The sequence below is a fragment of the Taudactylus pleione genome, unplaced genomic scaffold (assembly GCF_031769625.1).
Source record: "Taudactylus pleione unplaced genomic scaffold, aTauple2 ptg000247l, whole genome shotgun sequence".
Classification (NCBI taxonomy): Eukaryota; Metazoa; Chordata; class Amphibia; order Anura; family Myobatrachidae; genus Taudactylus; species Taudactylus pleione.
In genome coordinates this window covers 1,747,182-1,760,243 of record NW_028284649.1, presented here as the reverse complement: position 1 = coordinate 1,760,243, position 13,062 = coordinate 1,747,182, and the positions used below count along the sequence as shown (strand labels likewise).

The window sequence follows — 13,062 nt, the reverse complement described above, 5'->3', positions numbered from 1 at the left end:
ACACTTATAGATATCTATGATAGATATCGTTCAGCGAAGTCATCCTGCCACATTTCCGAACATGCAAAGCGTGATGAAATCGTCCAAGCTGTCCTGCATGTACGGACGACCATAGATATCGTTATCGTCCATGCGGGAGCGCGCATCGTTGGTCGTTTGCTGCATAAGGTTATCATTCATATCGTTCATAAAAATTGTACTGTGTGTACGCACCTTAACCGAAGGTACCAGGTCGGGATTCGGGGCATGATTCAGAGATGCACGCAAGGCCCATCGCTGCTGCTGCAATTCCATACGCACAGAACTGACGAAAATACTCCAGCGACTCAGCAACGTCCAGCTCCAGCGTACAATAGCGAAAACATCGCAAAAGTCAGTTGCACATCGGTCACACATGGAACCTCTTAGTAAGCTTACGCTGTCTGAGAATGAGCGTCTCACCTAAGACCCCGGGGCCTCTGCAGTTGCGAACGATTTTGCAGAACACACTAGGGCACGCCCAGAAAACGGTTCCGACGCGCCTGTGTTCTTCTAGCCACACCCCGTAACCTCCGCCAAACGCTCGCTACCTGTCACTCTCTTTTAGAATAAATCTTCACTGTGACCGCCGTTGCTAGTGAATCACCACGCATGAGTAGTGCGGCTCTAATGCATGCGCAGTGGCAAACAATGGCTCCTCTGCGCCCGACATCGATATTGCGTCCATCTTTGAACCAGGCCCTCAGTCCAGAAGCTGACAGGGTAAAGTTCCACAGCCCAAGCAGGTGGCTTAGTCCTGATCCATGGATGCACTACAGTCCTACAGATCTCCCAATCAGAGCATTACCCCTCAGATCAGATCAGATCTCCCTGGACGAACACCCCTCTCCCTGGCCAGCTGGGAGACTGATTTTCATGCTCCCATGATGATGGGCCTATTTTATGTTGTGGCCTGGAACTGTGGCCCGAACGCAGTGTGCGTGCGCAGATCGGAGCTACTATGCAGACCCATTGCAGAGTGATTGACAGGAAGTGCCATTTGTGGGTAGAAACGGGGGAGGGGGGTGGTCGGTCGAACGCAGGCGTGTCAGTGCGTTTCAACGGCGTTGCAGAGGCGTGCATAAATTAGCCACTGCGATGCCCTATGTACGCAGCCTGATAGCAATTCCTGAGTAAGGTCAGAGCTTGTGCAAGTGTGCGTGAGGCTGCGATAGTACTCGATTGTACCGATGGTTTTGTAGCCCTGCTAAACATTACGGATGTGTGGTGAGTAAAGTGGGCGTCCTTATGTTATGCTGCGAGGGCATTGCGATCGCGATGTATTACCGGTGGATTAGCATACTATCGCAGTGGCGATCTGTAGTGAACCCCATTTGCCCCATTGTTAATCTGGCCATGAGTCAGTCCGAGAAACGATAAACTAATTAAGTCAGCGTCTCCCATCATGCACTTTTCTATATTGTAAATAAATATTTATCTTTGATTTGCATAAGATGCTACATTTTAATGGGACAATGTATCTCTGTGCCCTGTAACATCCCTATTCTGCAATGGCAAGAGGTCATAAAATATACATATATAATCCCCTGCCTTCCTGTGCCTTGTACATTCAGCTCAGGCTGTAAATAACTGCTCAGTCACCTTTGCGTCCCCGAAGCCGGTAACGCTATGTGCCTGTGTCATGCATCGCTGGGCCTGCCAGTCAAGTGAAGATTGAAGGACACTTTGCCGGCCAAGGCCTTGATGGAGCTGAATTTAACATGAGTCTGTGCTGCTGGAATGAGGGATGAAGACAAGAGATTTGTTTTACCAGTCTGCCAGAGGCGGGGATACGGTTACAGCAGGCATTAAAGCGAAATCTCCTCCTTAGAATGGATTATGATTCAGCTGCGCTGAAAACTGTCAGTGACGTTACATTTCTGCATTCAGAAAGTTCCTAAAGGCTCTATTTACTACAATCCGCATTTGTAATGCAGATTGTAGTGTGATATTATCGACTGAATTCGCATTGCGAATTCAGGCAATATCACAGGGATTTACTACAAGTCCCTTGCAGGGACAGAGCTTGCGAGAAAGCTTTGTCCCTGAGAATCCCCTCCACACTCTAGTCACGATATTTTTGCAAAAAAATACCGTGACTAGTGCCCCGCGCATGCGCCGACTGGTGGCCGCTGCTACCCCCCCGTCACTAAGCCCCGCCCCCCACGATCGCAGACCCCCCCTCCCTTAATAGCACTTACCTGCAGTCATCGGTGCTTCGGTGATGTCTTCCATGCCTCCGGTCAGCTGATATCCCATTCTGCACTGGGACCCAATCACCTGATGAACGGGCCGCAGTGCAGCATGGGAGACCAGCTGACCAGAGGGGAGTCATCACCGGAGCCCCGCCCACCGGTCCCTGGAGTCAGGCAAGTGATTTTTTTTTTTGACTATTATTTCTGCGGTGATCAGCGTGTGGTCTGTTTAGACCACATAGCTGATCACTGGGACCAGCTCCGGGCTCTGCTCTGCCTTTTAGAGCAGAGTAGGAGCCCGGTAACCGTGGGAAACCCTGAATAATGCCACCTCCAGGTGGCGTTATTATCACAGGGCTTTCCCCGGTATTTTTTTACAATTTATTTTTAGTAACTTTGGTCGGATCACATTTCCCATTACAATTATGGGAAATGCAATCTGATTACTAAAAATAAGAGAGATACTTAGGGGTTGGAGTAGAAATTTACGAATTCTACTCCAATTGCCCTGTAATAACTATAGGTGATACTAAAATAATGTGAAAATGGTGTGAAAACACAAAACACCCTTTTTCACTTTATTTTAGTAAAAATAATGTTAATAAATAGAGCCCTAAGTCGTAGTATGACCGATCCGTGGAACTCCCAGCAAGTCAGATACAGTTTATTGTAAAATCACTTAGCTTTAGGGGGTAGCTCGGGCAGGTTTAGATTAGTTAGTTCAACTGTAACGTGTGATGTGCTTAAGGCACCAATGACCCCATGAGGGTTCTGCTACTGGCAAGCGTTGGCCCCATTTTCCTTGAAAGCCTTGTGATGTCCCTCTGTTGACAGAAACAGTGTGAACAGATTCCTGAAAATAATGTTTGGCACCTACAGAGCAATATACATGTAGCTTCTCCATATATTTCTATCTCACTCTCTCCCTGGAGAATAATGTTATATTGAGGGGGTCTATGTACTAAGTCTAGGAGAGAGATAACAGGTTGAGGGGTCTATTTATTATCCTGCGATCAGCTAAAACACCAGAGAAGGACTCCCTTCTCCCCCCCAGCCTAAGGGGGGCATTCAATTAGGTAATTTACAGCGGACTAATTGATCCCCCAGGGCTATGCAATTAGCCCTGAAGGCAAACGGTAGTTAATGGGGATTTTTTTTTTACGGGTCTGCTGAGACACGAAAAGAAATCCCTGATAATTAACGCGTTAACGGGTGCCGCGACCATGTTATCACATAGGTCCGTGAACTTATCACAAATTCTAAGTGTTAACGCCCATTAGCACTGTAATTTAACAGGCGTGAAAAAGGGGCTCTAATTAAATAGCCCCAGGCATTAAAGCCAGAGGCTATCACTCTTTGTCACATCTATGTCAGGATTCCGGCACTGGCATTGGCTGGTCGACTTACTCATTGTAGACATAGTGAGTGTCGACCTCCCGTACCGGACCCTTTAGAAATTAAGAATGGACCCACAAAGTTATTGGCAATATATGCGATAAATTAGACAGATGCACATTGACAGGCGGTTGTTTATTTGCTTCTGGTGCATTGTCCCACCTGCTCAAGTCCAAAATGATGCACAGGGAAGAGTTATCAGTTGCCCAAGGAGCACGCTTAACGCGTTTCACCCCCACCTCCCAGCACCAATGTGCTCATTGATAATTGATTGCATTCCTAATAAGTGATTGCAAGAGGAAGCGCAGGTGACTGACATTCTAGCTTGGTCTTTTTCATGTCATTGGCTTTTGCAGAGGATCATGGTTCTCGGGAGGGAGAGGAGACACCTTGGAGGAAAGAAGGTCTCTGATGGGGTCCTAACTTCTTCATGGGTGCAAAGGCTCCAGCATTGTCCTATAGCTGACCTTGAGAACTTGTGTGACCTCATATGCCCGGGAACAGCCCCGCCACTCAGTTATCTCTTCATTTTTGTAACATTTTTGTAAAGGTTTTACAGTATGCAGTGTTAATTTGATTCTGTCTGCCGTTCTCTATTTATAAAATCCAACCGCCGCCCTCCCCAAAATAAAAAAGAATCCGGATAGAGCTGTACTAAATGAAGATCAATTCCGTTTCCCAGAAAGGATTCTAAAAATGTTAAACAAGAACATTATGTAGATTTTTTATTTTTTTTGCATAATTAAGACAATCACTGTTTAATTCAGTCTATTTAAGTTTCTATGAAAAAATTATATATAAATATTCCCGGCGTTGAGCAATGCGTTTCAGTAGCCTGGAAGGAAGGAAATGATATGGGCTGCAAACAAGGGCTCTTTGATCCATATAGTTCTACGTAATAGGGCCTCTTAATCAGTATTATTCGCTTGTTACTTGTCTGTTTAGCGGCAACGTGGACTAGAGAACTGAAAACAGAAAAAGGGACTTATGTAGAATCTGCATTTACCCCTTAGAAATGTTTTTTTTTTTCTAAGGAGGTCTTTAGAAAACTCAGTTTTGTAGAAATAACATAGGGGAAAACAAAAGTGGCTCGCCCGCCCCCTCTACCCCATTCAGAGCTTGCGTTGTAAGGATGTCTTTCTTCTGAACATTCCAGTAGAAAGCTTGTCCTGAGATCCAGCCTCTGCTTCTGGGGCCCGTCCAAGAGGCACTGAATCGGCTTTCTCATTACTGTGACAATGACACCCTGCAAAGAGTAATCCGGGCCTGGGAAAATATGGCGTATTGGGGTAAGAATGCTGAGGGTTGGTGCTGAAGTTTTGTGTATGAGAGCGGAGGATAGCAATAATAACATGTTACTCTGTGCTGTCTCCCCTTGTGTAACACATTAGCTGGATGTTTATACATAGATCTGGAGATTATAATTAGCATTACTTATGGATGCATAACTCTGCTTTGGGGTCACAAGGACAGAGTGACATAGAGAACATTTCATCTGACAATGGAGGGTGAAGATTTGTTATTTCAGGGATTTGGAACAGAGATGAAATATAAAGTAAATGAGAGGAACAGTATGGGGTGAACAGATCTTTGGGCCCCGATGTTGCTGGAGGCGTGACCAGATCAGTGGAGGCGTGGCCATTCCCAGTGATAAGTAACGGGGTCCTGCGTAAATGGTGAAGGGTACGTGGTCCTGCCATCTAGCCATGCCCCCACCGGTAGGCCCAGGTAATTTGTAAACATCCCCCTCTCTCGGGGCCCCTGGGGATCACCAAAATGTTGGTGCCTAATAACAAGAATGTCAGTTTCCTTTATATTCATAGACTTTGAGTTTGTTCATAAGAGTACAGTTTATGTTACATTCTTAATATATCGGTGTCTGCATGATAGTTGCCACACTCACGCCTGAATGCCAAGAATCAGGTCTCCTCCACGGTCCTCTAGTTCTGTATCTTGGGATAGGTGACGACACTATGGTCCCAAACGAAAGGCGCACGCTATGTCTGAGCGTGTGTCCTGATGGTTACCGCCGAAAGTGGCAGAACGAACTTGAACGCAGACAGATACAATTTCAGTAGGAGTGTCTTAACAGAAGGGTGGCTATCCAGATGCGGGCGTGGCGCGGCCAGCGACTACATCTTTTGCCGCAGTTGCACTGACGCTGGCGGCCGTTTTCAGACGGAGATTCTGCGCCTCTGTTGTGCTGGTGCAATCTCCGATGGTGCATCTTATTATTACACACAGAGGTGGATTAGCAGCAAATGCGGTGGGCGCCTCTGTACTAACATCACCAGCCGCGGTATTAGCGTAAAGATGCAGTCGCACTGCGTAAAAGTCGCAGTCATGGCTGCAATAATGTTCATCTCTAAATCAGGCCCTATATTCTCAGCTATTGTACATATGCGTTATCATACTATTGTAACCTTTATAATACTTGTAATGTGTCTACCCCACCAGAGCCCAATGAAGACCCTGTTGGGCCTAAGGCGACATACTGATGAGGGCTCCCTTCCACCATAGCATAAAATGGGTAAGGGTAATGCAAGCCCCTTCAGTCCACTGGCCTTTTGGTTGCATAGTTGATAATCAAGCTACGACCCCCATCTACACTGTATGACCACACGCACTACTTTCCCCCAAAAAGTCATTACCTTTGCACTTTATTTTTAGGATTACACCACGATGGAGTAATAGTTTTGACTTTCTTCTTTCCATATACCTGACCATGAGATCACGTTGTATTCTGTGCCTTGCAGGTGGCATTGGCTGCATAGGCCCAGACAGAGGGCAGGCACGAAAGTGTCTTGATGCCGTGGAGATTTACAATGTTGATGGCGATTTCTGGAGAGACGGCCCCGCTATGCCATACCCGCTACTCTCTTTGAGAAGTAACTCCAGCAATGCGGGCACGGTGGAAGGCAAACTGTATGTCTGCGGAGGATATCGGGGAGCAGGTATTAAATCTCACTGATGTGCCCATTGATTTTCTGGGCAACACACCGTTTTGCTCATATTCACAAAGCATTAAAATTGTTAAATTACGGTGTCATTTATACGGTCACAGTGGAGCCTGTTCCGCAAATTACTTGCCTAATTCCACATTTGACCATGTTTCACTGGTGTAATTTGACCTATAAGTGTTCTCAGCTCTACCTAAACTATTGCACACAGAAGGAACTAAATGTAATCATCACAGTTCTATTCATAGATTACAAATGTGGCGAAACGCGCATTTACAAATACAGTGTGGAATGGCCTTCTGTAGAATGGCAAAGCAAATGTAAACCTCACACCACTGTGAAAGCACATGTAGCAGCGCAAAACTAAATGTGTGCAAACTTTCGCCATTAATTAATTTATCAGAAAGCAAAACACTAATGTAGGAAAAATGACTGGAATAGTGATCAACGATATCTTAACCAGTGGAGTCTATTGGTCCCATTAAGCCAAGATGGGCCCTAGTCTGAATACATGTTTTATTGTATAAGAAAAACTAAGACGTAGTTGTGCTATGCTGGTGTTTTATCCATTTTATGTCTTTTTTTTTTAATAATTAATACTTTCCATGTTCTATACTATTGTAGCATCATATATTTGTGCAGGACTAATGTCACACAAGGTTCTTCTTTGCCAGCAGGAATGATATTGTAGATCAGTAGTTCACAACCTGGGTACTAGTACCCCTAGGGGTACTCGCTGTGAGACTCAGGGGCACTTAAATAATTTTTCTCTAATGGTGGAGCAGGTCATCCAGGTGATAATTAGACACGTAGAGAAATCGGCGTCATAGGGATCACTAGCACTAGGCTTCACAGGGGTTCTGGATATTTTGTCGAAATTCATAATGTCGACATATGAGAGAATGTTGATGTGGTCGTTATGGCGACAGATACCATGTACACATGTCGACATTCAACATGTCAACACTGCTGAAATGTCGACATGGTCAAAATGTTGACCATGTGCTATGGCGGTAGGTCTATCCATAACTCTAATGGTGCATACACACGCTACAATTAAAATGCACGATATGAACGATAGCGATCATATCGTTATCATTCATATTGTGCATTTTTCGGTGCCTCCAAGCCACCAACGACCTGCAATGCGCGGGCACGTATGGACGATAACGATATTGACCATCGCCCGTGTATGCAGGCCAACCTGGTCGATATCGACCAGGTTACTATAGGGACCAGCGATCGTCGATCGCGGGTCGTTGACCATCGTTGGTGGCTTTCTGGATGATCGATATCGACCAGGTCGCTATAGGGACCAGCGATCGTCGATCGTGGGTCGTTGGCTGTCGTTAGTGGGTTGGTGGTGCACTGGATGATTGATATCGATCATCCAGCACACCCGGGAGATCGTTCAACGATATCGTTAGTGTTGCCGATCGTCCCGTGTGTATGCACCATTACCCTAATGTCGACATTTTCACATTTCATATGTCAATCAACCACTTAGCTCCTGTCACGTTACAGGCCGTGTTTGGAAAATGACAGGAGCTGTTTGGTTGGTACTTTATCTTTCTCCATAGCTTAGTACAGGCCTGGCCAACCAGTGGCTCTCCAGCTGTTGTAAAACTACATATACCAACATGCCCTGCCACAGTTTTTTGCATTCTCTAATAACAAAATTGTGGCAGGGCATGCTGGGACTTGGAGTTTCACAACAGCTGGAGAGCCACAGCTTGGCCAGGCCTGGCTTAGTACATCTACCCAACTTATGTGAGAATTATATATGAACAATACATGCTATTGCTGCATAATTTGTTTTACATTTTGCTTATAGCAAATTTATTGTGTTTTTATACATAGCACCTAAACGTTTTATTTAATAGCAATTACAGTCAGGTGCATAAATATTGGGACATTGACAAAATTTTCATATTCTGGCCTCTATTCACCACCACAATGGCTTTGAAATGAAACAAACAAGATGTGCTTTAACTGCAGACTTTCAGATTTAACGTGAGGGTAATTACATCCAAATCAGGTGAACGGTGTAGGAATTACAATGGTTTCTATATGTGCCTCCCACTTTTTAAGGGGCCAAAAGTAATGGGACAAACTAAACAATCCTAAATCTAACTTTCACTTTTTAATACTTTGTTGCAAATCCTTTGCAGGCAATTACAGCCTGAAGTCTGGAACGCATAGACATCACCAGACGCTGGGTTTCATCCCTGGTGATGCTCCGCCTGGCCTCTACTGCAAATGTGTTCAGCTCCTGCTTGTTCTTGGGGCATTTTCCCTTCAGTTTTGTCTTCATCAAGTGAAATGCATGCTCAATCGGATTCAGGTCAGGGGATTGACTTGGCCATTGCATAACATTCTACTTTTTAGCCTTAAAAAACTCTTTGGTTGCTTTTGCAGTATGCTTCGGGTCATTGTCCATCTGCACTGTGAAGCGCCGTCCAATGAGTTCTGAAGCATTTGACTGAATATGAGCATATAATATTGCCCGAAACACTTCAGAATTCATTCTGCTGCTTTTGTCAGCAGTCACATCATCAATAAATACAAGGGAACCAGTTCCATTGGCAGCCATACATGCCCACGCCATGACACTACCACCACCATGCTTCACTGATGCAGTTCCTTTCCTTCTCCATACTCTTCTCTTCCCATCACTCTGGTACAAGTTGATCTTTGTCTCATCTGTCCATAGGATGTTGTTCCAGAACTGTAATGGCTTTTTTAGATGTTGTTTGGCAAACTCTTCCTGTTTTTGTGGCTCACCAATGGTGTACATCTTGTGGTGAACCCTCTATATTCACTCTTGTGAAGTCTTCTCTTGATTGTTGACTTTGACACATATACACCTAACTCCTGGAGAGTGTTCTTGATTTGGCCAACTGTTGTGAAGGGGTTTTTCTTCACCAGGGAAATAATTCTTCTGTCATCCACCACAGTTGTTTTCCGTGGTCTTCCGGGTCTTTTGGTGTTGCTGAGCTCTCTGGTGCGTTCTTTCTTTTTAAGAATGTTCCAAACAGTTGATTTGGCCACACCTAATGTTTTTGCTATCTCTCTGATGGGTTTGTTTTGATTTTTCAGCCTAATGATGGCTTGCTTCACTGATAGTGACAGCTCTTTGGATCTCATCTTGAGAGTCGATAGCAACGGATTCCAAATTCAAATGTCACACCTAGAATCAACTCCAGACATTTTACCTGATTAATTGATAATGAAATAACGAAGGAATAGCCCACACCTGTCCATGAAATAGCTTTTAAGTTGATAGTCCCATTACTTTTGGCACCTTAAAAAGTGGGAGGCACATATAGAAACCGTTGTAATTCCTACACCGTTCACCTGATTTGGATGTAATTACCCTCAAATTAAATCTGAAAGTCTGCAGTTAAAGCACATCTTGTTTGTTTCATTTCAAAGCCATTGTGGTGGTGAATAGAGGCCAAAATATGAAAATTCTGTCAATGTCCCAATATTTATGCACATGACTGTATATTCATTACATTACAAATGTATAGCTTAGTAAATGTTGGGGGGGTACAAATAACACAGATAGGCAGCCAGGGGTACCCAGGAAATCATTGGGATACACTGTTGTAGAGTTTTATTCCTGCTGACTGAAAGCAGCTTGCCTGACACTAGCCAGAGAGACAACGAATCCTGTACTTGGCCAAACAAACAGCACAGGGCCTGATTCAGCAAGGAACGCAGTTTCTAATACGCACACAAACGCCCGTTGCGTATTAGCAAGGAATCGTCAGCAAGGAATCGCAGTTGCTAATACGCACGAATTGCGCTCTGTTCATGCGTATGCATCACAGTGTACGGGCGCGAACTAGCGATTGCGATTGGGACTGCGATCCTACGCAGAACCATCGCAGAGTGACTGACAGGAAGTGCCATTTTGTGGGTGGTGCCGGGCAGCTGGTCAAACACAGACGCACCAGTGCGTTTGAACGCCATTGCAGCGGCTTGCATAAATTAGCCACTGCGATGCCGTAGGCAGTCTGAGGTCTCATAGCGTGCGCTGAGGTTAGCAATTCCTGAGTAAGGTGAGAGCTTGTGCTAGTGTACGTCAGGCTGCGATGGTACTCGATTGTACCGATAGTTTTGCAGTCTTGCTAAACATTACGGATGTGTGCTAAGTAAAGTGGGCGTCCTTTCGTAGTGCAGCGGCGGGATTAGTATTCTATCGCAGTTGAACTGCGTGCGTAATCGCTATTGCATTCGCAGTTGCATTCCGTAGTGAATCAGGACCATAGTCCTTAAGTGAAAATCATAGATTAACAAATAGATGTCGGAGAGAATGTCTTACACTGTTGTTATTTCAAATTTGAATTTCCAGTAGATATATAGAAAATATAACTGACAAATACTACCTACTGTAATAGTCCCATCAGCTAAACAGGGGCAAAGGTGGATACATTAACAGCAGAGCTTAATATGCTGTAATGTTATAATGTCTCCCCAGAAGAATCAGAAACAACACTTTGATCCATGGGAGATACGATCTCTCCGCGCTTTCAAAAATAGCTGCTTCACATTGATTTCACTCAGTTATGTGTAGAGAAGAAGAATGATTAAACATGAACTACTAGTTCAAAGTGGATGAAAATCTCACTGATAAGATATTTGCATCCGTGATATGAAAACGCTGACTTTAGACTTATGTCGTGGAGGTGGGGGTAAGCCATGTCCCAAGGATGCACAAAGGCCCATGTTAGACACGTATTGCTAGAGACTGAAGCCTGCTGATGGGTACAGATAGGGTTGGGATTCTATTGTTTATTCAAATTAGTTCACAGGTGCCAATCTGCATGAAGCCTACAGCAACTCTCCAGGTTCGGTGTTCATTAGAAATCAGCCATAATATAATGTAGTCCAGTGGTTCTCAAACTCGGTTCTCAGGACCTCAAACAGTTCGTGTTTTCCAGATCACCCAGCAGGAGAACAGGTGTTCAGCAGGTGGGGATTTTGACTGGGTCGAAACCATAACGCAGTTGTCCTAAGGCAAGCTCAGGGAGGACAGAATCCTCCCATGGAGCAGAAGTTACTCATGTTAAAAGATCCCCAGGTGGAGCTAATTATTTCACTTGTGATTCTGTGAGGAGACCTGGAAAATATGCACTGTTTGGGGTCTTGAGGACCGAGTTTGAGAACTAGTGACGTAGACAAATTTCATGCTATCTGTGGTCATTGGTACTCTCACTTTCAAAGGCAGATCCCTGGGGACAGTTAGGTAGAGCAGTGATTCCCAACCTCGGTCCTCAAGGCACACTAACAGTCCTGGTTTTAGGGATATCCATGATTGTCCACAGATGGTTAAATCAGTATAACTGAGGTACTAATTAAGTCACTTGTGCTAAAGTATGGCTATCCCTAAAACCTGGACTGTTAGTGTGCCTTGAGGACCGAGGTTGGGAACCCCTGAGATAGAGGTTTGGTAGTAAATGTAGGCATAGGGATTTTCATGTTTTGGCCTCCTTCTCTAGAATTACTGATTATAGTGTTTATATAGTGACTGCCTATATCTGAGGTTCCCAAACCCGGTCCTCATGGTACCCTAACTGTCCAGGTTTTAATTAGTAGCTCAGTCAATTTGATTTAACCACCTGTGCTCCGCCATGGATATCCGTAAAACCTGAGACCTGAGCTGTTGGGGTGCCTTGAAGACTGAGTTTGGGAACCTCTGGCCTATATCCTATGCCCCTCTTCTCGTTCCCCCACCCCTCTCTAACTGTTTTGTTGTTAATTTATGTTGTTCTTGTTTAGCATCTCTTAAGACTCTATACAAAACTGGGATTTGGTATTCTTTTATTGTTATATTGCAATATACAGTATCTTGTGTAACTTCTTGTCTTTTTTTTCATTGTATATGTTACGTACGTTTCTGATACTGTTTCATGTTTGTCAACCACAACTATAAATAAAGAGATAAAAAAAAGAAATCAGCCATAATATAAATGTAAAACACAATATAGAAATACATAACAATAAAACAAAAAAAACATACAAATTAAAACTGTTAAAGAAAGAATTAATCTATCTCGCCCTATTGACCTCCACCTTACCCCCCTCCAGCATTTAATCTCCGCTTTTTCCCTTATTACTTACCCACATTATCACTATCCTCTTCCCAGGGGTGCTGCAGGGGGGGGGGGGGGTACTTGTGCCTATGCTTGTTTAAGGGGCCCGGGTCAGTTGTGCAGGACAGCGCACATAGTAGTTTTCATCATTCTTTTCTTTGGCCAGGCGTGGCCATGCCTTTGGGATTTACCCACGAGTCACCCCTTCACCTGGGCCTTTATTACTCTCTAGGCCCTGTCCCCTCTGACCCTGGGCCCAATGTAATCCCCACTTCATCCTCTCTGTCATTACTGCAACTAAGCTCCCCACTCTGACAATGCTCCCCCTACAGCTCTCTCTTATGGGGGGGGTCTCCTTCACCAACATGTCTCAACCCAGTGTCCTTCAATGTG

General features: G+C 44.6%; 1 protein-coding gene across 1 annotated transcript in view; it reads left to right on the top strand.

The window, feature by feature from the left end:
* The window catches only part of KBTBD12 (kelch repeat and BTB domain containing 12), a 91,239-nt gene that overhangs the window by 25,198 nt on the left and 52,979 nt on the right, over window positions 1-13,062 (top strand). Inside the window, exon 5 of the mRNA XM_088479855.1 lies at window positions 6,365-6,562. Within this exon, the coding sequence (XP_088335981.1) occupies window positions 6,365-6,562 (198 nt within the window). The remainder of the gene's footprint in view (window positions 1-6,364; window positions 6,563-13,062) is intronic.